Source organism: Lissotriton helveticus, chromosome 2_1 (genome assembly GCF_964261635.1).
Source record: "Lissotriton helveticus chromosome 2_1, aLisHel1.1, whole genome shotgun sequence".
NCBI lineage: Eukaryota > Metazoa > Chordata > Amphibia > Caudata > Salamandridae > Lissotriton > Lissotriton helveticus.
This window is the reverse complement of record NC_136059.1, coordinates 357,643,349-357,669,943: the sequence shown is the minus strand read 5'-3', so window position 1 is coordinate 357,669,943 and position 26,595 is coordinate 357,643,349. Positions and strand designations below refer to the sequence as shown.

General features: G+C 44.3%; 1 protein-coding gene across 4 annotated transcripts in view; it reads left to right on the top strand.

The window, feature by feature from the left end:
- Positions 1–26,595, top strand: part of CPLANE1 (ciliogenesis and planar polarity effector complex subunit 1) — a 2,766,109-nt gene that overhangs the window by 2,063,221 nt on the left and 676,293 nt on the right. For all 4 annotated transcript variants that reach the window (XM_078674971.1, XM_078674972.1, XM_078674970.1 and 1 more), the window contains exons 41-42: positions 3,004–3,263; positions 12,318–12,411. In XM_078674971.1, the coding sequence (XP_078531097.1) occupies positions 3,004–3,263; positions 12,318–12,411 (354 nt within the window). The remainder of the gene's footprint in view (positions 1–3,003; positions 3,264–12,317; positions 12,412–26,595) is intronic.

The window sequence follows — 26,595 nt, the reverse complement described above, 5'->3', positions numbered from 1 at the left end:
GTGCATGTCCTGGACAAGTGTAAGGCAGCTATGTGGGCTTCACGAAGCACTGCTGTCTTGATAGTTGGGTCCAGTGGGAGTGGCATTTTGACTGCATGGCTCTTCAAGACTTTTTGATCTGAAACAAATACCATTCCCACCTCCTTCGGTGGTACTGCTGTGGTATCTATTCACAAGGTGATGAATCTGGTGTTAGAAATATCCATCTCAAGAACAAGTTATTTATCTTTGGTAACAATCTTTCTAGTGGATACTCTAACTGCAGATTCTCAACTGATCCTCTCCCCTTCCTGTTCTGTGAACTGGACTCTTTTTCCATCCAGCACCATCCCAGTTTAGAGATCTGCACACTGGTCATGTCAGTCTGCCAATGGGCTCTGTGTCTTAGGGCACAGACATTATAGAAAGAAACTGACATCATGCGCACATTGGTGCTACTTATATAATTCTCCTGTCGTCACTTGTTGAGTGCTGTTAGCTAGAGCATCTACCAGAAAGATCATTACCGAAGGTAAGTAACTTGTTCATTTGGGAGTATCCAAATGATGGATATCTTTGCAGCTCACCAGAGCATGAAGTGTCCATTGTTCTCTGGAAGATGCATTTCTGGAATTTAAAACTGTTTGGTGCGTGAACTGGTCTTACACAGAATCAGAACATTTAAGAGGACCAGGATCCTGCAAGCTCTTAAATTGCTTGAAGCATCTAGTACGTGGTTTCTCTAACTTCTTCTCTTGGAGGAATGACATGCTCCCAGTATTTGTTTGCTTATGACAGTGATAAACTAGAATAGTTTGCGTTTGAACATTTGACTCCTCATAGGGCTGAGTGTTTTTGGTTGTCGACGTACAATAAAATATTTCATGTGGTGATGGGCTCCAGAAAGACAAGCTGTATACATAAAGGATGGTGGAGTGGCTAGCTTTTCTCAGACACATACGATTGTAAGAAATATGTATAAATGTCTCTTGGCCCTTTCTCAATACTCTGGCAAAGCAGTATTGCCTTGATGTAAATGTCACGGTGAAGCTTTTTTACGAGGGCTGTGATCTTTGTATCATCTGAAAGCTTAGATTTTTTTCTTCGCAGAGACCCCTCTATCAAAGTTTCTAGGGCATTGATTGTCAGTATTTCAGAAAGAATCTGAAGAATTGTTCTGATAGAAGTAAATGATATGCTCCTCATCATAGCCAATGAACAAAAATTGCTGAAGCCCACGTTAATAACACGCTTTCTGCCCACCTGAGCAACACTGGCGCCTTAGATCGCTCCCAGAACGGGTTCTGCCTGGTCCATAGTACCGAGACCGTGCTTGTAGCAGTGTGCGAACATCTACGTACCATCCTGGATGAGGGACAGACTGCGGCTCTCATCCTGCTCGACCTCAGCACAGCGTTCGACACGGTCTCCCAAAAGATCCTCCTGCGCCGCTTGGAGGAGGTGGAGGTGGTAGGTCCGGCCCTGGAGTGGTTCCGCTCTTTTCTATCTGACAGATCATTTGAGGTTGTGGCCCCCCCCCTCCCTCCCCCATGCTCAGCCATCAAGCAGGGGGTTCCTCAGGGCTTGGCATTAAGCCCGGTCCTGTTTAATCTCTATGTTCAACCTCTGACGGCGGTAGCAAGAGACTATGGTTTGACCATGATTTCATACGCCGATGACACGCAGTTGGTGGTGGCCCTCTCTGAAGACCATACTCGGGGTGCCGCGCTTTTTCAGGCTGGCCTTGCAGCGGTCGCGCAGTGGATGATCACCAATTGCCTGCAACTCAATGCCAACAAGTCAGAGGTGTTACTGTTGGGGAAAGACAAGGGACTTTGGAGCAAAAACTGGTGGCCGGATTCTATGGGCAGTGCCCCTACTCCTAAGTCGGCTGCTAAGAACCTAGGGGTCTGGTTCGACGCCAAGCTGGATTTCCAAGAGCATACCAAGAAGATCGCTGGCACCTGCTTCGGTCTCCTCCGGGGTCTGCGACCTATGCTTGGTTTCTTTGACCCGCCCACCTGCCAGATGACAGTCCAAGCTACTATTCTGTCTAGGTTGGACTACGCTAATTCACTTCTACTGGGAGCCAATAAGGCAGAAGTCACGCGCCTTTTAAGGTTCCAGAATGCAGCTGCTCGAGTCCTTTTGCGGCTCCCTAGAACGTGTTCTGCAACGGGTGCATTGCGGCGGCTGCACTGGCTGCCTGTGCCTCAAATGATTCAATTTAAGGCTCTCTGTCTGGCCTTCAAAATTCAAAAACGGTCCTCCCCTGAGATTCTGTCTAATCTGCTGATCCCCAATGTACCTACACGCCAGCTGCGCACGCCCGAGCATTTCCTGGCCACGGTCCCCCGGGTGAAAGGGCTTAGAGCAGGGGGTCGTTCCTTTCGGTACCTTGCTGCTAAACTATGGAACTCCCTCCATTTGCAGATCTGCCGTCTCGACTGCCTTTTTTCCTTTCGTAAAGCTATTAAAACGCTCTTATTTCCTAGGGCCTAGCTTCCTCTCCTAGGGTCTTGCTTCTGCTCTCTGTTGGCATGCCAAAGCGCCGGGACGCTTCTTCGCTGAAGCATCTGTTGCACTATATAAAATTCCCAAATAAATAACAGATCCCGTGGTCTCTGCAGATTCATCTCTTCACCACACAAAGACTCCCATTTTCTGCCATCTCCTGTGACTGAAATGTCTGGAAACTAATATCGTTTGAATAGAGTAGGTCCAATTATGCTTAGTGTTGCACTGCCTGACCGCTTCAGGCACTGCCAGATATCCACCCTCTGTCATTCATGGCACCATACATCGCTGGTACAGTGCGAAAGATTTCTTGGGCTCTAGGCTGTGGCTCTTTGTTTGTTTTTTAAAATGAAGAATATGTGGGGGTGCAGTATCTATTATATCCAAGTTTCATGAAGGTACATAACCTTCCTTTTTCACTGAATATGCAATGATATAACATTTTGAAAAATGTAAATTTTGTAATGGTAATGATTTATTGAATTAATCTTAAAAATGTCTTTCTAGATTATTTGCTTCAGCTGCCAGTACCCCAGAGCCAAAATCTGATCGCGAAATCTGGCGGTGCTGGAGATCGTGTTACCTGGAACTTGTTCCAAGATGATGTTGATATTGTGAAGCCCACAGAACGATCAGTGAACACTTTATCAGCAAACACCAGGAGCAAAGTACGGATGGACTCAAAACTGCAGGAAATGGAGGCACAGCTGTCAGCGCTTCAAAGCATGGCTCAGGATATGGAACGTGGCTTTGCTAACAGCGAGCTGGTAGGTCCTCGATAGCTAGCCGTACAATTAGATGTTACTGTCGATCACATTTCCATAAAACTAAGAATGTTCGTATATTCTCCTGCACTGCACTTGTGAACTGCATATCCTGCCGTTGTAATGAGACTTGCAGCACTCCTTTAGCTGGCCTCTTTAGTGTGGTGGAGTAGGGGAATGTAGCTCAGCCTCCAACAAGTAAGGCACATCCCTAAATACAACTGTTCTTCTTTGCTTCCAGGTTCACCAGTGCAAAGGCCACACAGATATTCGCATGTTCTTCTAATTGTGGCTTGTATGGCATCGGTTAAGCACACGTGGTAATCTCAACTTCCCTGAACCGTATGCTTAACCATAGACTGAAGAATGGAGTACCCTACTTAATTCAGTTAAGAACACCAGTCTGCAAAAAGAAGCAAACAGATTAGTTTTCTCATTGTATGGACAGTCTCTAGGTAATCTGGCTAATCAACCTATGGCTCTAATGTTCTCGTCTCAGTGGCTTCCTAGGTCGATACCCTCAGGGGTTCAGTGCTTTTCGCAGAGTGTGTCTGAAAGATTAGGGCTCATGTGAGCTGTATTTTAGAGCTGCCCCATATAAAAAGGCTCTCAGCTTGATGTGGCTCTTTTTTCACAGCCTCTGCATGATCTGTCATCAGCTAGACTGTTGCCTTTGAATGTCATGGACGTGGGGTAGCTCAGAAACAGAAGATCTATACCTATGTAGGAAGTAACATCTCCATCAGTAACAGTCATGGTAATGCCCTGTAGATCATGCCTTTCACCGAGGGAGTATTCTGTTCTTGTCAGCTAACCATGTGCCTGTGTAGTTCATAACATCAGATGAAAAACCCTCATGTTACGCTAATACCAATGTCATGAAAGGATCTGAACAGCTCAGATGGTTCTTAGATTACGTCACGTTGGATAATTAGTCTCACACTCTGCAACACACATTGGGAAATGAAGTTCCTGACCCTGTGGGCTGTGATCCTGCTGGCTCATCCCTTGACTTAGCCTAGTGAATGGAGTAAATAATGCACTTGCCCTCAGTAAGCCCAGTTGCATTAAAGAAAAAAGGTATTTCATTCTTACCAGCTTGGTCACTTTGTACAAATGTTTTCTGTCACTCTCATTGGTATTGTTTAATTTACATATCTCCAGGATTCTCTTCTGTGCCCCTGTTACTGATCTAATGATGTTTGTGATGGTATTTAGTTAAAGATGGCCAAATCGTAGCGACTTGGACAAAGCGTGCACCACGACTAAATGAATACACAGTATTTATTGTTACAACAATTGATATTGTCTTAAATTATCACGCTAGAACATACAATTTCACATGTTTTTATGCATATCGAATGCTTAACTTAAGCGGTGGACAATGCAATTCATTCATGTGAACATCATTTTTTGTACGTATTTGTACAGACATCATAATAATGACAAAAAGAAACCTGATTTTTGCAACACAATTGAACAATGCACACTGTGTCCAATGCATTTCGATACTGTGTGTCCTTTCTTCAGGGGAGAATGATACGAGTTGCACTACGTGCACTTCCGTATAAGTGAATATGTCAATCCGTCAAGACTGACTTATTGCGCCCCTCCTATTTATCAGTGGCACTTTCTCATGCTAAAGCTTCGGTGCTTTGCTGAAACTTGCATCTTTTACACATACTTTCCATGGCAACTTCACTGATCTATTTCTGTTTTTTCATTCTTGTCTACGAGTACCTACAACAGTCAATTATGTCATTCACTCATAAACTTTAGCATGTATTTAAGATAGCACACCTTTCTTCACAAATTGTCGAATCACCCCCTCTCGACCCTCCCATGTTCTTACCAAATATCACCCCTGACCTCCGCCCCGAAAGTCTGAAGAACTAGCTTGCTGAACAGCAGCCAGTATGCAGGATCACCAGCAGTCCTTGTTTCTGCTGGGCCTCCACAGGTATAACAGCTGCGTTGGTCACTGGGTCTCCTGTCTCCTGTATCTTTACTGGTACCTTAGATCAGAAGAGAGATCTCGCACAGCCAGCACTTGTCACTCCAGCTCCACCACTATAGTTGCACACGGCTAAAACTGTCCGGTCCAAACTGAAGACGCCTGGTTTATGTTCATCGCAGCTATGAGAGCTGCTCAAACATGTAGCCATCTTGCGGCATATTGGAACACCTCTGGTGTCTTCAACCAATCCAACTGTAAAGAGAAAGTTACCAGATCAGTGCCCTGATATGAACTGGAAGGATGTTCCCTCACCAAACTGTGGCCTTCAGAAAGCCAGCAAGTCACGAACTGAAGCAAGATTACGAGCTGAAGCTTTGCCTGTGTCTGTAAGTAATAATTCACCTTATGGGGCAGCTTTAAGTAGCACTCCTATTGGTTGTGCATCAGGGTGTCCAGCTCCATCCTTCTTTTTCTGCCCCCCGTGTCATTCATACCAGTACCCTGTCTAATTATTTAAAAATCATCTTCAGATAGAGAAGCAGAGGTATTTGAAAGATGTATAGGGAGCGAGGTGGATCCAACATTTTGGCTAGTGCTGCCTGGCCCATATGTCAAAGAGGCAAAACCATTTTAGAGACTTCTCACATTATTTAGCACTCTACCTAGATTTAGTGTACATCTTCACTCTGCTGGGTGTATTGGTAGGACTAGATAGCAGAATGTCCCTGTCTACAAGCTTATAGTGATTACCAGACCCACCAAAGGTGGTGACGTTGGGCAGCTGTGGCAATTATTCCGTAATTTTTGAAGTACCCTTAAAAATTATCAGGAATTGACACACATTTCTTGTATACTCTGGGCCTTTCTAATTGTCACACTGCTCAAGGTTGTCCACTAAGCCAAATAAATGTCCATTTGTACATTGCGGTACAAAAGTAATTTCCCTTAGAGTTAATGAATATTACAGAATTGTATTAATGTCTAAGACTGGCAAAAAGCCCAGGCAAACTGCTGCCTCCACTTCAATATTTCCTTAGAATATTTTGGAATGGCCTCAACATCCATTGAGGAATGGGGCCTACCTGTTCAAAGAAGAGAATCTGGGCATATTGCTTTTGACTTTACGATCATGATGCCGAAGTGTTTAACAACAAACCTATAAGTGACAAAGAATCTGTAAAGATCAACATTGAAGCTTTTGATAAGGCATTCCGCGTCAAAGTGCAGGGTTTCTTCACTTCATTGTCCAGACACTGTATGATGACGCACATCATTGGATGGATGGCGATAGATCACAAGGTCAAGTTATTAGGATATCAGCATGTTATTATGGTTTGACTTTATATGGAAGCAAGGGAAACTACTGATGCAAACACCAGCTTCAATCCCAGTAGTAGTACCCAGGCTCGATAAAAAATACAAGGCGACTTCATCGGCGCCAGCATTCCTCACAGGTCACCCCAAGGCAGATTCTGTGGTAACCCAAGCGGCACAGAAAAACTCACGTAACCCAGCATCGCCTCTGTCAACACCGCTTGACAAAAGAAGGCAGAAAACTGGATACTATTGGCAAGCGTTTCTCCACCACGTCGGCCATGACAGTGAAGGTGGCAAATTCAATAGCACTTCTGGGCCGCTACAATCGGCAACTCTGGGCAGATATTGCACCTTATCTATCTAACCTGCCAGAGGATTTAAAAGAGGAGGCTCATTCGCTTCTCTTGGAAGGCCAGACATCTGCCTCCGAGCTCATTGACTGCGCAATGGATGTCGCCATGACCGGTTTCAGGCAACTGGCAGGCGCTGCTGTACTCAGAAGACAAGGCTGGCTCAAAGCCACCTCTTTCCGCCAGGAGGTGCAAACGAAGATTCTTGATATGCCCTACGACGGCCAGCATCTCTTCGGTGAAAAGATTGATGAGCCCTTAACTACTATCAAAAAGGACACGGACACTGCCAAAGCCCTTCGAACACTGCAATTCCGGAACCAGTCCTTTCGTGGAAACAAAAGTAGAGGACAATCTTTTTATAGAGGCACTTACCAGAACAGGTCCTCCTATTCATACAACCAGAACAGAATGCAATACCAACCGCGACAACAGCAGCAAGGGCGTCAGACTTCCTACGGCAAGTCGAACTACAGGGGGAAGAACCAGAAAAAACCCGCTGGCAACCGCCAATGACATGTTTCAATGGCCAGTCCATCCACCATTGAACTTTTTAGAAATTGGAGGGAAACTCACACATTTCCTAGACAATTGGAAATTGATAACAACAGATCGGTGGGTGCTCCAGCTCATTCAATTTGGATATTCTCTAGAATTTGTCACGATTCCCCTGACAGCACCACCTCGCAAACGGTCCCACAGGCACCTACGATTGCTTCTTCAGGAAATCTCTTCTATGCTACAGAAGGGAGCGATAGAGAGAGTTCCACCAACCCACAAAGGAAAAGGTTTCTACTCCCACTTCTTCCTGATCCACAAGAAAGGGAAAAAGTGGAGACCAATCCTCGACCTCAGGGCACTCAACGTGTTCCTAAAGGAACAATCGTTCCGTATGGTAACACTCCAGGAAATCCTGGGACTACTGGAGGAAGGGGACTACATGACGTCCTTAGACCTGCAGGACGCTTACTACCATATTCCTATCCTCAAAGGGCACAGGAAATACCTCAGGTTTGCTGTAGCGGGGCAGCACTACCAATTTTGTGTCCTCCCGTTTGGCCTCAAATCCGCTCCACGGATATTTACCAAATGCCTCTCCCCTGTGGCAGCCTTCCTTCGTCAACAAGGACACCAGGTCTTCCCATACCTGGACGACTGGCTGGTAAAGGCACCATCTGCGACCGGCGCAGCCAAATCCTCCAGCGCCTGTCTGGATATTTTCCAACGTCTAGGTTTGACCCTCAACCACGAGAAGTCAGCACTGGAACCCAACAAGGTCATTACATTTCTTGGGGCGACTCTAGACACGGAACGCGTCAAGGCTTTCCCCTCTCAGGAAAGAAAAGTCAAACTCATCTCCCTGGCCACGTCAGTGGCGTTAATTAAGACTTTACCGGTCCGCACCTTCAAGTCCCTCCTCGGCATGATGTCCTCATGTATCATGCTCATTCCCCACTGCCGCCTCAAGATGCGCCCACTCCAGGAGGAGTTGACGAACCAATGGACACAAAGTACAGGATCATTCGAGGACCGCATACGAGTCGCTCGAACTATGGTCAACCACTTACAGTGGTGGAGATCGCTCAAACACCTGTCACAGGGATTGCCGTTCCTGCTTCCCGCAGAGCCACATGTGATAACAACGGACGCATCCCTAGAAGGCTGGGGAGCGGTCCTCCAAGAACTCCAGATCAATGGCAAGTGGACAAAACAGGAAACCCAGCTCCACATCAACCTATTTGAGTTAAGAGCGGTCTTCCTAGCTCTACAAGCTTTCCTACCACGCATTCGAAACTCCCCAGTGCTCGTCAGGACAGACAACACCACGACGATGCACTACCTGAACAAGCAGGGGGGACGCGATCGCTCTCACTATCTCGAGAATCACAAAGAGTCTGGAACTGGCTTCTGGAACATGGGATAACGCTGAAAGCGGAGTACGTCCCGGGCAAGGACAATGTCTTGGCGGACGCTCTGAGCAGGGAGGGATCTCCATCCCACGAATGGGAGCTAGATATGGAAGTGCTGGAACACATCTTCGCGGAATGGGGAACTCCGCGAATAGACCTCTTTGCCACGAGAGAGAACGCCAAATGCCCAAGCTTCGCAAGCAGGCATCACCACTCAGGAACCCTCGGAAATGCATTTTCCATCGCATGGCGCAACGTCTTTGCGTACGCCTTTCCGCCATTTCCACTGATACCCAGGGTTCTCAGGAAGATGAAGTCGGAGCCCTGCACTCTGATTCTGATCGCTCCATTCTGGCCGAGGCAGCACTGGTTCACGGACCTTCACCGCCTCTCTGCCCAGCCACCTATTCGCCTGCGTCAACATCCAGCTCTGCTCACAATGTCCCAAGGATAGGTACATCACCCGAATCTGAGCTCTCTAAAACTGTCAGCTCGGCTCCTGAATACCGGGAATTCAGCCACCTAAACATCCCGCAGGAGTGCAGGGACGTCATTGCAAAGGCTAGAGCGGACAGCACTAATAAAACTTACTCACTAAAATGGAAGCGGTTTTGCTCTTGGTGTGTGGCCGAAGGCTTGCACCCCTTCCACATTACTCCACAGCAGCTGCTACCATACTTACTACATCTGGCGCAATCGGGCCTTGCACACGCATCGATCAAAGTGCATCTGGCGGCGATCTCGAGATTCACCAGGACTTCTAAGGGTCCATCCCTGTGGGCAAACAGACTTATAAAGCAGTTCCTTAAAGGTCTCTTCAGGTCCATCGCACGACCAAGACCGATCCCTCCGTCGTGGCACCTCAATGTGGTCCTTCACCAATTAATGAAGCACCCCTTTGAACCCATCCACAGGGCAGACATCAAATTTATCTCATGGAAAACGGCCCTCCTCCTGGCTTTGACTTCTGCCAGATGGGTCAATGAGTTGCAGGCTCTCTCAATTCAAGATCCTTTTATGCAGTTCAGGGAGGACAGAGTCATCTTACGAACTAATCCTCGGTTTATTCCAAAAGTCCCCTCGGACTTTCACCTCAACGAACCAGTGGTACTCAGGTCATTCTTTCCAACTCCTCCCACTGTAGCCGAGAAAACTCTACATTCGTTGGATCTGAAGAGATGTCTTAAGTTCTACATTGACAAGACAAAACACTTCCGAAAATCATCTCGACTCTTTATTGCCTTTAGTAGACCACGGAAAGGCATGCCCTTATCAAAACAAAGCATTTCAAGGTGGATTTCCTCGGCGATCACCTTTTGCCATGACAAGGCCGGACGACCTTTGGACTCAAGAGTCAAAGCTCATTCGACAAGAGCCATGTCCACGTCTGCGGCACTGTTTGCTGGAGTGCCGATATTGGACATCTGCAGAGCGGCGACCTGGAAGTCCCCGCATACCTTCACCAGGCACTATTGCCTGGATACTGAGCTGATGAAGGATGCAGCAGTGGGCCGAGCAGTGCTTCGCCATCTATTCCAGTGAGGTGAGCCTTCCGACATCCCTCCATCCTTTACTGGTATGCACATTCTTTTACTAATATTTACATGACAATGCATTTTGGTGGTTTGCAGGCGCGTGATATGTATTATCTACAGACTCATATATGATGTTCCATCAAACATGTGCATAATATATTGCTTGCTACTCTGATTCAGGCAATTGAATCTATGAAAGACACCCAAATACTGGATAAGAAATGCGTTACTTACCTGTAACTGCAGTCATCCAGTATTAGTGTCTTTCATAGATTCACATGCACCCTCCCGCCTCCCCTGGAAGGACTCACCTATCTCTCTAACAAGTTTACGCCTACCTAGCTTGGTGCGTACGAAAATCTGAGAGACCTAGGCTCCTGACAGGAAGGTTCTAGAAGGAGGTAGTAGCTGATTGGTTGGCTTCTTTACTTTGGTCCTTTTTACAAAAGGACTCAGATAGGCCACTAAGGTGGGACCCTTGGGCCTACTCTATTTTGGTCCTTTTTTACAAGAGGACGTGGATAGGACACTAAGGTGGGATCCTTAGGCCTATTCTTTTCTATGTATGTCTCTAGGACATTACTTTTTTATATACCGGAGGCTCCCGTCTCGACGACGGGGAATGATTCAGGCATGTGAATCTATGAAAGACACTAATACTGGATAACTGCAGTTACAGGTAAGTAACGCATTTCTTATAGTGAGACTTACAGACTAAGCACTGTATAAGTATTTGTGGTTGTATCCCAAACCCAGAACCTTTTGTTTTTGTGTATGTTATTTCTCAATACGTGTTGTCTAGTCAGCGATACAGTACTAACCAAGGCACTGGGGAAATACTGGTTAAAGTTACTTTCTAGAGAACTTTCTAGTAGTCACTGACAAGCCTGCAGCTGTTATGTATCTTAAGGGTATACCCTAGGTCTACAGGTTAGATCCTGTATCCCTAAAACACAAGGTCTTAGTTAAATGTACTATACATGAAAAAGGCAAATCTGGTTTACAGCAGACCCACACTCTGCCCCATCTCACGTGGGAGAGGTGTTTTCTGGTAAACAAATAGTCCCTTTGCTTTTCAAACATGCAGTGGTAATTGGGAAACACGCCTTTTGTGCTTAGAATGTCACACTCGAGCATCTGTACTAATAATGACACAAGATATGTTGAAAAACATTTATTGCTGTAAACTGCTACTTAGTGCATCCATTGTGACCAAAAGACATAAAAAGCCTATTGCTATTATCAGCGTTACTAGAAATATAAAAGCGACAAATATTTTTACCATGTTTCCGAGGAATAGGTTTCCTAAATCCTACACCCTACTCTTATTACTGCTCTGAGAGCATTAAGTAAACTAACAGTGCCTAAAGGAGAATATGTGGATTGTCGCCCTGCATACCTGAACACAGCGTGCCTCTGTGTTTATCAGACTCTCAGCTGGTGCATAGGGAAGAGGGGCGCTGCGGCTTTCTATTGATGAAAACATGCTCTCTGGTAGCGACGCACATCTGAACTCGGAGTCTGTTCTATGTGTCCAACCTCTGTCCAAGAGGGACAGCAAGTAGCAATCTGGAACGTAACCTCCATCTGGAGCGAAGGCCTTCTCAAACTCAAATGTTCAAATCTCTGTGTTTATATAACAAAATGACCACTGATTAATCTAGCGGACTGTGAGTGGAAAACAAGGCTGCAATGCATAGAAAAATTCCAGCCGGAACCAGTGTTATGAATATGCGTCACTTGCATGTCATGAAATGTGCAGACAACTTGTTTGAGGCTGATAAAGGAAAATAATCCAGTCAGGTTAATGCTAAGTGTATTGAAAAATGAAGTCAAGCTCAGGAATCTATACCACAGCAAGTTGGAATAGTTACATACCTCTCAGTGTCTCTTAAAACCTACTCTTTTAAAATGTATACAAAAATAAATATCCGCAGCAATGAGTGTGTGGACGATGTTAGTAAAATGCATACATTTTTTATTTCCAGTTGGTTAATACTATAGAAAATTTGGGATCAGCTATGGATTCAGATCATGAAGAAAGGCCTTATGCTGCTAAGGGCATCAGAGATACTGAAAAAGGTAAGTATTAACTATACAATAAACAAGGATTGTGCATATAGCGCCACTGTTAATTTTGCTAGTATTCATATTGTAATGCCAAAAACAAATCTGCATCAGAAGTCTTAAAAAATTCTGAGCGTGTCGGAGTGTGTTGCAAGATGTATGGGTGTCACTTTAAATTGTATTGTATTGTAATTGCATTTATATAGCGCTTACTACCCCTGACGAGGCGTCAAAGCACTTTTTCGGCGGGTAGCACGCTACTCTGGGACCCATCGAGGATTAGTGTTGAATTAGTATAGTGAAACATGCAAGTACATTTTAAGTGGTGGATAGGTTAGTCAGTTATTTGGATTTGGAATGATAGCAGAAGGATATAGTAGGACAAAGGTTTGTATTTATTTATCGCTCGCTTGTCGACGCATGCTTTTCAGGGAGCCTATAAAGGATTAGTGGTGAATTAATATGGTGAAATATGAGGTAATTTCAGTGGTGGATATTAGTCTGTTACTTGGAGTGAGAAGGATAGCGGATGAATAAAAGGGGAAGAAAGATTTGCATTCATATAGCACTTGTTACCCCTGATGGGTGTTGAAGCGCTTTTCTGGCGAGTAGCACGCCACTCCGGAACCCATAAAGGATTAGTGTTGAAAATTAGTATAGTATAAATATGAAGTCATTTGAGTAGTAGATCTGTTATTCAGTTATATGGGCAGTATAATAGTATAGTTGAATATGGAATATGGAATTTGAGAAGTGAACATGTTAGTTTGTTAATTTTGATTGAAAAAGGATAGTGGAGGGATAAAAGAGTGAAGGAGTTTTTTTGTTTTTTTTGTTTTTAAGTCTTAGCAGTAGGAAGAGGCTTTTGGATGAGTAAAAAGGAGTTTTGGAGGGAAGGAGTCACAGGGGAGAGTTTAAAAATGTTTGTTTTAAGGGATTATTGTAGTAAAAAGAGGTGTCAGAAGATGCAAGGAAGGGTAGAACAGGAGAGAGTCTAGAAAAGGTTATTTTGGCGATCATAGTAGTGGTATTGGTATTGTGACGTAGAGGGGGTGGTGATGTGTTTATGTGTAAAGTGTATGTTGTGTATAGGAGGGAATGAAGTAGAGGTGAGACTGGTTTGTTTCAAGAGTTACAAAGTGTGGTGGTGTGCAGTGTTTGTTGTGTGTTAGTGGTTTTATGGTAGAAGGGAGAGGAGGGTGTTTGTTGGACAACTGATGGAAGGATCATTAGATATTTGTTAGTGATAAAAGGTGGACTGTTAGGTGTAATTACAGCAGGGAGAGTGTGTCTGAGTGGGATGTAGTTATTTATGGTGTTGATTGGCGTTGTGTTAGTAATTAGTGTATTGGTTAGTGGTATAGGATAGAGTTGTGTACTGTTTGTGGGTGATGGTGGATATGTGTGGTAGTTGGGATAGTAGGGTGTGTAGATGTGGTTGGGTTGGTGGTGCATGCTGGTACATTAATCTGTGCATAGTGTTGTGCGTGCTGTATATTTGGTGTGAGTGTGTTGCTCTGTTTGTGGGTGTGGATGGTGTGGGCTGGGTATTGTTAAATGAGAAAAAGGGCAGCATTTCTGGCCCTAGTACCGACCAGTCTCGAACAGGCTCAAACAGGCAACTACCCTTTTCCTCTCCGCCCTTAACAGGCTCAAACAGGCAACTACCCTTGTCCTCTCCGCCCTTAACAGGCTCAAACAGGCAACTACCCTTGTCCTCTCCGCCCTTCGCCTCGACGCCCGGGCTGAGACGCCCCAATCCAGGCCTTTTTTGTAGCCCTAGTAATCAGGTGACCCCTTCAGCCAATGGGAACCCTAGCCCTAACACTATCCAATCACAACACTAGCCCTAACATCTAGTACCAATAGGAGACCAGGACCTTGCAGCCAATCTTAACCCTAGTCCAAGCACCCAATCAGTTCAAAAACCCTGATCTCTACGTCCAATAAAGGCCTTAGCCCTACCACTAGTCCCAACCCAAGTCCAAGCAGCCAATGGTACAGGTAGCCCTAGTCCCTACTTCCAATAGAAAGCCTAAACCTACTCTTAGTCCCACAACTGGTCCAACAACCAATCACACCAGAAGCCCTAAATAGCTACTTCCAATTAAAGGTCTAACCCTAGCCCTAGTCCCACCCTACTCCCAACAACCAATAACATAGGAAGCCCTAGTCCATACTTCCAATAGAAATCCTAACCCTAGCCATAGTCCCAACCCTGCAATGATTGAATCACAGACCGAGAAACCAATCAGAACCCTCAAATACCCAACCAATGAGGACATTAACCCTAACCCAATAGAAACACCAGATACAACCACCAATCAGTGTACACGTGTCCCAACCACTAGCACACCATATAAGGTCCCAGCAACCTCAGACATGGTTTGCTGGCCAGGGAGTTGGAAGCTGCTTGCTCCTGTTCAGAATCTCCTAGGAGACAGACAGGCTCAATCCACAACTTTGGACTTCTGCAGGTAAAGGCTTCACTAACTCGAAATCTAACAATACTGTTTGAATAAAGCTTTACTCCCCCTGCTGGCCAAAAAACGAAGTGCACAGGCCCCAGTAATACAGTTTAAACAGCTCACAGAAGCACCCTCTGATGTAGAAAATCCCTGTTGCTGGGGGGGGGGGGGGGGAGGCAGGGAGGCAGGGGGGCTGGCCTCACTGGCTTGTGAACACAAAATGGTGGCTCGGGGTGCACTGTTTGAGCACACAGGCCTAAGCACAGAGCACAGGAGAAATTTGGAGGGAAAACAGATTTGTCACCAAGGAATGAGAGGGACAAACTACAGAGGTTGGACTGCAAATCCCACAATTCAACACACTAAATGAAGGCAATCATGGGCAGGGAAAACCACAAATTTAAAACACAACACATGTGATAAAATATGCAATTACCAGCAGGCTAAAACTACCATTTTTAACTCTAACAACCACAGGCATAGACAGTAAACACAGAAAGTGAAAATCGTTTTTTGAACAACTTTTTGTCTTGGGAAGAGACAGCACTAGTCTGTCTCCTTACTACTTCTTGGACTCTGCTCACTGCAATCTGGGGCACATGTAGGCTGCAACTCACAAGATGGAGGAGAATGATTTGGGGTGCACCCAGCAAGGCCTTAAGGGGCCTGGGCAGGTGTAAGAGGAGGGCTCAGACTTGCCTGGTAGCTGAATAGCCAATGGTCTGCTGGCCTGGGGGTGGGGTCTGGGCAGCTGCTTGCTCCTGTTCAGAATCTCCTAGGAGACAGACAGGCTTAATCCACAACTTTGGACTTCTGCAGGTAAAGGTTTCGCTAACTCGAAATCTAACAATACTGTTTGAATAAAGCTTTACTCCCCCTGCTGGCCAAAAAACGAAGTGCACAGGCCCCAGTAAATACAATTTAAACAGCCCACAGAAGCACCCTCTGATGTAGAAAATCCCTGTTGCGGGGGGATGTGGGGAGGGGGAGGCAGGGGGGCTGGCCTCACTGGCTTGTGAACACAAAATGGTGGCTGGGGGTGCACTGGTTGAGCACACAGGCCTAAGCACAGAGCAAAGGAGAAATTTGGAGGGAAAACAGATTTGTCACCAAGGAATGAGAGGGACAAACTACATAGGTTGGACTGCTAATCCCACAATTCAACACACTAAATGAAGGCAATCATGGGCAGGGAAAACCACAAATTTAAAACACAACACAGGTGATAAAATATGCAATTACCGGCAGGCTAAAACTACAATTTTTAACTGTAACAACCACAGGCATAGACAGTAAACACAGAAAGTGAAAATCGTTGTTTAAACAACTTTTTGTCTTGGGAAGAGACAGCACTAGTCTGTCTCCTTACCACTTCTTGGACTCTGCTCACTGCAATCTGGGGCACATGTAGGCTGCAACTCACACAATGTGCTAATTTTCTTTATACATCCAGTGCACAAATATAAAATGTAATTCTTTCCCTACTCGCACACAAATACATTAGGAAGAAATGTGAGAGAGGCTTGTGGAAGCAGAAATTGTGATATTGGGATATATAATTAGCAGCTGAAAATGGGTTTTAGGTACATATTTGTTTTTATTGTTGCAAATATGAGCATAGCATAACCAATTGGTGAAGCCGCTGTAACACTCAAAATGGTGTTCTTTATTACAAATTACCTCCCCCATAATCCCCCTTCCCCACTCTCTCCTCCACCACCCCGCAATGTGCTCACAAAAAGTCAAAAGCATTAGAGATAAGAGCAGTAGAATAGTGATAAACTACTTGGAGGGAGTCTCCTCTTTGGGCGCTGGCACTGGCTCAGTCAACTGGAGTAGTCTAAGATATTGGGGACAGGTCAGTTCCACGAATTCCTGGGAGAGAAGCACTATGTCTGGCTGCTACAGGTCCTGGAAAGATTTCCCCTGCATGGTTATTGTCAGTGTAAGTTTCTCCATCCCAATCACAAGCCAGATGCAATGGAGCCATTCCAGACGTGTCAGCAGCCTCTCTGTTCCTCAAAGTGCCAGAATTGCCTAATGTACGTCCCAAGTGCTATGCTAATTTGTCGGCCCTTGCGGAATTTGAGTGGGTATGTAAGTGCGTTGGTGATTCCCAAAATGATGTAGGCCGGAAATCTGGGAATTTGGGAGTTAAAATGTGTATCAACATTGGTTAAAATCTCTTCCAAGAATCGTGCCAGCTTGGGGCATTCCCACAGAATGTGCAGAAGGGTCCCAGGGGATCCACATCGCCTCCAGCATTCGGCACTCTGTCGGGTTGCCTCTATGCAAGCGAGGTGGGGTCAATAGGCAACAATTTTAGTGTTTGTTTTTATGCTAGATGTATTGCAAGCTCCTTGTCGTGCCCTCTAGTATATGTCCTGCCATTCTTTAGGGGACATTTGTCGACCCAGCTCCTCCTGCCAGCGGATCTGTGCCAGGGATCTGCCTCCCTATGGCTCCCGGAGCAGCATGCCATACGACTCTGTAATTAGAAGTTTGTCAGAGTGTTCGGTGAGGAGTTAATATATACAAGGTATGACAGTGGAACCCTACAAAGAACTAGCACCTGACCTGCTACCCCTATTTATTATACATATGTTGGGAAGCACCCAAAGTTGTGTGTGCCCACAGTAACCGTACTCACTGTCACGGTGCAATCCAGTACTGGAACTAACAATGTTTAACAAGAGCAAAAGGTGCACCACTGAAAGGTAAGCAATCACACAGCCAATTATGAGATCCGTGTCCAAAGTTGTTTCTTCAAATTCTTCATTTATTAAAAAAATTAAACCGATCAAGTTGAAATGAACAGCCGACTCATTTCATCCGAACAAATGGACTTCTTCAGGGCATAAATGAGGCACTCCTAACACATAGCGTCAGGGTATCAGGGTGTCCGTGATGTATGAAACCAGCAAAGGAATTCGGTAAGTCTCGTCCACTATATTATGAGAGCAAAGTACGCTTCACGTTAGTGAAAAAAGCCAGAACCAAGGTAAGGCCAGGTAGTAATAGTCAAACAATCACACAATTGTAAGCTAGACCATCTGATAGGGGCAATCGCAGGTTCCAAACCTTGATAAGCCCGGAACCGCGGGCCAGTACTGCCTTCTTACGAGATGCTGCTTACTGGTGTAAAGTCTGGATTTTCCACCACCGGCGTTAGAGGGGAGTGGGATGTTGATAAGCCCCTATGCACCGCTTGCAAACTTTTAGGGTCGATCTAGTGATCGGAGATATAGATTGATATATATTATATATATATATATATATATATATATATATATATATATATATATATATATATATATCTCAAACTCCGAAGCCACTTCCAATCACACGGACCGGCGAAGCAGGAGACGGACCGCAGGATCTGGTAAAGTTGTTTCTTTCAAGTTTTTCAGGTTAAAACAGCAACAACGCGTTTCAGGCTCACAAGCCCTTGTTCACACGATATCTATATATATATCAAAGCACCGTCCACTGAAATCGTGTCAGCTGACAAACAGGAGCACATCGCAAGTCCATAAAAAAATGTGTTTATTCCATAAATGAAAATCCCCCTCCCAAGCGTTTGACAGACGCGTTTCACCGCTCTGGCTTTATCAAATTCAATGACCTTGATAAAGTTTCACCAATATAAAGTAAAGTGCACATGAAAGTTTAAAACCATAGTAAACATGAAAGAAAGCTAATGAGTGTTCCAATACATTGTTCCTAAGTCGGCCATCTTAACATATAACACAATTTCAATATAAGAGCCATGTCTAGTGCATTTTATCACCCGTCAAACCACATAGGGAACACAAACCAAAAGTTATATTTATAACAGAAAGTATATGAATTATATTTAATTATGTAGCTCAGATAACACTGTACTAAGCAACCTCCCTATGTATCATCCCTCAGTCCACTGCCACAATAGATAATGGCAGAAATTATAGGGTCAAACAGTAACGAATTCCCCTCATTTTCATTTTTAAATAGGAATAAGGGAACGCGGGTTAAATGCAAGAGTTATGCCCTGAATGGCCTTGAATTACCTGCATGACATGTGGAGGCATTTTATCCCTAATGTCGCTTATACAACACAAATGCATTTTATATCCAAGAAAAGAGGCACATAGCTAACAAAAAGCATCATATTACAAATAAATAGATACATCCAATTTGATAATATCCTATTTCCAAAAGGAATAAAGTAATTCTATTGGACATATCCCAAAAATAAATACAAAATTAATGAATGAAAGAAGATCAGTATCAGAGAGCAGTTCCGAGTTCATAAAGATATCTAAATGCTTCCCAAAATTTTACACATATATCCATATGTGCAAAGTCATAAAGGCGAATAGCAGAGAAAAGGCATAGAAAAGGCATAAGTTATATATATATATATATACATATATATATATATATATATATATCTCAATATATATATCAGATGGCCAATGTGTTCGCAGGAAGACCGGGATTTTCCGAAGTGAGGTACATGCAACCAACCGATCCATGAATAACCAGAGCTTCTTTGACTTCACCCTAGACTACTCGACTAAATATCAGAGCTGCGTTGCTTGGTAATAATAGAGCAAACTCAGGATGCCTAGGCTCCTGTCTCATATGGGACGCCCATCTGCCCAAACAAAGCGCTGCATGGCCTTTTGCAAGGATTGTATCATCCCGGAGGGAAGCAGAAGAGAAAGGGGTTGAAATAGCAAGATAATACTTGGTGGAACAGTCATTTTCAGGGCCACAATGCGACCGAGGGTGGGAGGGGATATAGGTTACAGCAGGGAAGGTGGGCCCTCACCCACCAATCAAGGTCCTGGTAGTTAAGCTTGGTAACATCCTCCAGCATTGGTGCCAACTGAATTACCAAATAAGGGATAGACCCAGTTGTCCATTGTAAGGGGTGTTCTTGGGCTAGATGAGCCACAGTCCCAGGTGGAACTGAGAGGTTGAGAATCAGAGATGTATTAAGATTAATTTGGAAGCCAGAGGCCTCCCCAAACGCCCTCATCTCCTCTATGAAGAACTGCAGTGCCTCTCTGGGGTTGTCTAGTGCCACTATAACATTGTCAGCCTATAAGCTGTTGAGATGTTCCTCCTGGTGACCTTGGGGTGGTCTCTCACCCTCTGTGCTAATGGCTCCATATATAGAGCGTAAATAACAGGGTCGACAGTGGGCACTCCTGTCTTGTACCCCGGTATATAGGAAATGAGGCAGAGCCTTTGCCATTAACTCCGACTGTCGCCCTTGGGTCCCCATAATTGCTTAGTAGCCAGGAGCGAATTTCTCCCCAAAACCAAAGTGAGCCAGCACCCTAGCCAGATAGGGCCATTGGACATGATCAAACGCCTTTTTGGTATCGAAAGAGAGTAGCATGATCTCTCTTTTGGAGTGACCAGCTTTATCTATGAGATGAAGGATCCTCTTGGTGTTGTCAGCGCATTGTTTCTAAGGGATAAAGCCCGCCTGGTCTGGCACCACCAGCCGGGCATTAGGTGATAACACAAGCTGACAAAATGCCCACAAACAGTTTGGCATCTACATTCAGCAATAAAATAGGCCTGTATGACTCATACTGGCATCTGTCTTTGCTGGGCTTGGGGATGACCACTATTGATGCCCCCATCATCGAAGGCGGAATTGCACCAAGTCCCGTGATTGAGTTTAAGAGCCTGGTGAGGAGAGGGGCCCTGTAAAGAACAAAACGTTTTGTAAAAGATCACCGGATATCCGTCGGGAACTGGTGATTTTAGAAGCTTCTGTCTGAATATAACCAATATTATTTCTATTTCGATTGGACGGTCTAGTTCAGACGCCTGTTCTGAAGTCAGGGGAGTTGTGCTCGAATGCTGGAGGGAGAGGGTGGGGTTTTCTGCAGACAGAGCTTGCTTCGAGTAGAGGTCTTTATAAAAAATCCTGGAAGGTAGAAGTGATGGGGCCATCACTCTCTATAACAAACCCCTCTCTCGTTAATAGGGAGTCTACGCCCATAGCCGGATGTTGCACCCAGAGTTTCCTAGCCAGTAGCCTCCTGCAATTATTCCTTCCCACATAGAATGTATGCTTCAGGTGAAGTAAAACATATTCAGCTCTATCAAGATCTAGCCCGGCCAGTTGCTTCCTTGCCTCTACCAATTGATGCCAAATTCTTTTGTCCTTGGTGTGTTGGTGAATACTCTCCAACTTTCACACCTGTTGCTGTAGTTGCCCTCTTTTGTCCCACGTCATTTTATTATCTGCCACCTATATTTCTATAATTTCACCCCTGATAACTGCTTTCAAAGCATCCCACACCAGCGAAATGGGAATGTCTGGGCCATCATTGACACTAAGGTAGTCGATAATTGCCTTCTGTATCTGCTGGACCACCACTGGTCTTGTCATGTATTCCTATAGGTTCTGAATCAATCCCCCTATTCCTGACCCTATTCTGGTTAAACTAACTATCAAGTTAACTAACAGTCAGCCCATGAGGCAAGACAAGCCCCCATTATGCAGATACCGTTATCTGACGCAGTCACACTACGGCACAGGAACGTGTTATCTGATTAGGTCATAACGCTTGAGATCTAATTAGACAAGCGACATTCCTCCAGCCCCTGATAAGGCATACGACGTTCTCATAACAAATCAAACCTATGACAACCTGGAAAATCCGTGCGGCCATTGTTTTGATTTCACAGAGAACTTTAGTAAAGAATGTGCTAACGAGCAAGTCGTATGACATCTTTATTGACGTATCTATGTCCATCCTTACGTCAATCTCGGCACCTTTAAGGTATAAATATTGCCGATCTTGCCCTATGCAAACACACGCGTGGTGACGAGACGGAGCAGCCACACTTGCCGACGCCGAGAGCAGAAGCAGACCCCGCTGGCACAGCCCCGCCTTCCTGACGCGCTGAGAGACGCGCTGCTATCTCAAGCCGAGAGACCCAGCACCGGCGCTTCTGGGCAGCCCTCGCAGGCAGCCTGGAATATCGAGAGCAGAGAAAGAGATACCATTCCTCATTCATCCTAACTTCCAGGTACAGAACTGAATAACCCCTCACAGAGAATTCTTTAGTTATTCACTTGGCAAAAACAAACTTAACTTAAACTGTAACTTTCTATTCCCGCCCACGCATTAGACTTAGGTCAGGTACACGGGGTAGGCGTATTTAGAAACACCAGTTGAGTACGTTTAGTCAAATGTATATGTGTATGTAAATATATTTTAATCATTTCAAACATCATATGGCTCAGAAACCATATCAATGTTTTTACAGTATTATTTTATACTATTGCTTTTAATGTATGCACTTTACTTAACTATAAGTATTGCAATAATATCGATCCATTTCTCATGTATGAGAAAAGAGACTGATCAATAAATAACACCTTCTTATTGAACACGCCCGTCTCTTCCTTTTCTCTACATTCTGATGAGACTAAGAATGCACGTACTGACTGAGTAAAATAATTGCCTTGTGCTCACACGACTCTCGAGATTGACTCTTGATTAGGGGAGAGCAAAGTTGTCATGTTCTATGGTTGTCAGAAACTAAATCCCTTCTTGTCTAATCAGGGAAGTTAATTCCTCCTTGAACATTCGAGAAAGTTTCTAGCGAACTCTGAGCTACGCTGGCAAACCCAAAAATTAAGTCTAGTATCGACAGTAGTAGACCTAGTTAACGTCTGGTCTAGGCCTTTACTGCTGTAGGTATTATTCCAATGCGCAGAGCCTATTGGGAAAATAGGAGCTACACTACATGGCGCCCAACGCGTTTGGAAAGGGCGATAAAACTAACGTAAGACATTTAGAGTAACTCAGTCGTGCTTTCTCACTCAGACCCCTTTTCCCATTGTACTCCAAAGACGTCTGGAGTGGGTGAAAGGTTATATCCTCCAAAACCTCGCAGGAGGGAACTCCTATGTATGGTTTTTGGTATAGTCAACGTTGAAGGATACACTGTTCCAAAATATTGTGCATCTAATCTCTGTTTCCATAAAGAAACCTGATCTGCAAACAAACAAAATAAGCTTCCTGTCGGTAAAATGGCAGAGAATGAAGAAGAAAGAGAGGCAGTTAGATTAGCAACTGAACTCGCAGATGCTGATGCTACCATGCAAGCAGCAGACCCGAATATAACACTCATTCCGGTCATTAAAAGGAGATCTATAACCTTAAAACTTATAGAAAATGGACTGACACCTAGAGGTGGCACAGTCATATTCGTAATCGAGGCACACGAATATCGGCAGACAGAGGTATATTATTCATGGATACATTTTCCAGCAGCTAATGCTGTAACAAAGTACTTCCACTATTACAAAGTAGAGGAACCTCCTAATGAGTACACTCCTTTCGAGGAGGTGGAAGTACCACTCAAATTCCAAGAGCATTTGCTCTTATTTGATGGCGCCCTAATACATAACAATCACATTACAAGGCTCGGTCCTTTAGGAAGACCAGGAGCAACGTGGCCGGTCTTAGCCGGATACACACCACATCCAGACATCGAAAGAATGCCTGCAGCAGAGCTGTTAATACAGCTAAAACAACTACTAAAAATTCATAGACAATTAGTTCAGTATGTAATGCGGACTTCAACAATTCATTCAGCGATTAAACTTCCACAGCTGACCCCTCACCAGGGGAACACAAATAAAATTACACCACAGAACATCCAATCCTGCCTAGGTAAAGTTCCGGCTAAACGGGAACAGATACCATTCTGGTTGGCACAGAAAATCACCCAAATAGAGGCGGTGTTTCCTGACACCACCTCGCTAGAAAAACACAGGATTCTGACTATATGTCTCCCAATGGGAATCGCACCACACATTGAGGACTGTGACACTTGGGGTACAGTCTTTGCTTCCATCTACACAAAAACGCACGGTGTTCCATCCATTTCGGTAATACCAGATGTGCTAAAACAAATTCAAGATGAATACGGTCCAGAACCTGCTTTAACTCTTGGTATGAAATTACTAAAAGACTTCAAGCAGGTCTCGGCTATATTATTAGCCAACATAAAAGGTGAAGCAGCAAACGTGGCGATCCGCCAGAGGTTAAAAGAGACAGATATAGCAGACCAACCAGCTGAAATTGCCAGAATCATAGAACAATCCTATGAAGAACTAGGCAGAGATAGTCTAGGTGGAATACCAGTAAAACCGCAACTGACTACAAGTCCAGAAAAAATATTTTTTAATAATAATTCACCAAAAAAGAACTGGGATGGAAACAAACAATCCAATCCTAAAGAAAAGAAATTCCAGTCCCGAGGGAGGTCTCCCAGGCGAAGAGAGAAATCTCCAAACCAAAGACAGAGGTCACCGCAGAGTGACCCCTCTGGGAATAGATATAACCTTAGAAATAGGGATAATATTAAAAAACCTGATAGATATCAAGACATTGATACACGTCCCTCTCAATCTTTTCAGACTTCCTCGCAGAAATCGGAAAGAAGAGGACGATCAGAAGAGCACGCCAAGTCCAAAGACAAGGAACCTGCTCAGCTAAAAAAGAAATTACAATTTCCAAAAAAGAAGGTAGCCAGTATCAAGGTAGTTAACAATGCCGAGAATACTGAGGACACAACTGAAAAACGGAGAATGGGCTCAGACAATGCTAGACAGCGCAGCAGAGGTGAGCATAGCTCGCAAAGTCCTTATGAATCATCTGGAGACAGTGGACACGAATGAATATCTTCAAGTGGAAACTGCAGACACCAGAGTTAGCAAACCCCACAAGATATACGAGATAACATTACGTATAGAGGGAGATAAGACTAGGAAAATAAGGGGACTATTTTGGGATAATCTCTCCAAGGGCTATGATATCCTTCTAGCTGAAAAAGACTGGCCACCAGAGTTTGTCAGGGAGTGCCCTCATGGCGAAGAAGTAATTATGCCTGCCTTCTCGAATCAAATCCCGATTCATAAAAAATACACACTTGCTAGAAAGTGGGCAGTGGCTCTAGCACCTGCTTTATATAAAAATCACGTAGGATGGGATGAGGACTCTCCTCCTCACAAAATCCAGTTAAAATCACAACCTACTGCACAAAGGCAGTACCCAATTAAGCAAGAAGCTAAAAAACAGGTAAATGAAATACTAGATCAGCTAGAATACCAGGGGGTGATTGAAACTTGCACCTCACAAATGAACAACCCTTTGTTTCCGGTCTCCAAACCAGACAATTCATATCGTCTAGTTTTGGATTACCGACACCTTAACACATGTTGCAAAACCTTTGCAGTACAAAACTCACACAGTGCTGCACTAATGAATAACATAGTGCGCAAAAAATACAAAACAACCTTGGACATCTCCAATGGATTCTTTTGTCAAAACATAGCACCAGAGAGCAGATATTTAACTGCATTCTCTGTAAATGGCACTCAAAAACAATTCTGTCGGTTAGCCCAGGGGTACAAGAATAGCCCGGGGGTATTCTCAGCGAGAGTAACAGAATTACTACAACTATATGATGATGAAGCATTATCCTATGTCGATGACATTTACTTAACAGATGATGACTTGGAGACTCACTTGAAAAGGGTGAACACCATAATACTTGGGTTCGCTGCAGAGGGTTACAAATTCAACTTCAAAAAATCCAGAATTGCCCATCTGACGGTCCTATTCTTAGGATATGAGTTATCAAGTGAAGGCAAAAGCCTGGCAGACAATTTCCTAGAGAAATGTGCCGTAATCCAAGCACCTAGAACACTAAAAAACTTACAGTCGATTCTAGGTTTCCTAAATTTCGGAAGAACATACATTGCAAATTACGCAGAAAGGGTCAAACCCCTTTATGATCTAATTAAACCAGACTTTAAAAGATCCAGTTGGACTCAAACACACACAGAAATTTTGAGATCCTTACAAACAGACATGCTAATTAAAACAAAATTAGAAACACGTGATAACAAGCGCAATCTTGTGATTCGAGTCATCCCAGGGAGATGCGGATTCACATACCTGACCTCTAATGAGGGAGAAAAGGTACCGATTGCATTCAAATCACACTTGTACACAGAAGCTGAACAGAAATTCAGTAATACAGAAAAAAACATTCGTGCAGTTCAAACCGCAATAGCTAGAGAAAAAGAGATAGCTGACGGCAGACATATCACAGTCAGAACAGCAGAATCAGCCTTTGAGGCACTAACAACACCGTGTAATTTACCAACAACAACATTGAATCCGGAATGGATACAATGGGTGAATTCAATCACAATGGACAAAGTATACTACTTCTTTGATCCAGAACTAGAAGAATTAAAAAATCTAAAATATGAAAAGACGTATCCTCTGCCAATCGACATTCTGCCTCTACGACATTACGCCTGTGTAATCTATACAGACGGACATGCTCAACCCTCCGTTTGGGGAGAACAAGCATACAACCCCACATGTGAGATTACAAAAGAAGTGTGGCGCGGAGGTAAACTAAGACCTCTATTAACAAAATCACACTCAGTAGAAACTAATTCAGAACAACAAACTGAAATAATAGCTTTGAAAATGGCGCTAGATAATGCGGATCGCGAATTCCCGACACTTATAGTGTCAGATTCATATTACTGCGTCAAATCATACAACAAGGATTTGCAGACATGGATTCAAAACGGTTACAAAGATGACACAGATGCACCGATAAAGCAGAAACTGCTCTGGGAACAAGTAGCTCTTTTACAAAAAGAACTACCAAAGACTCA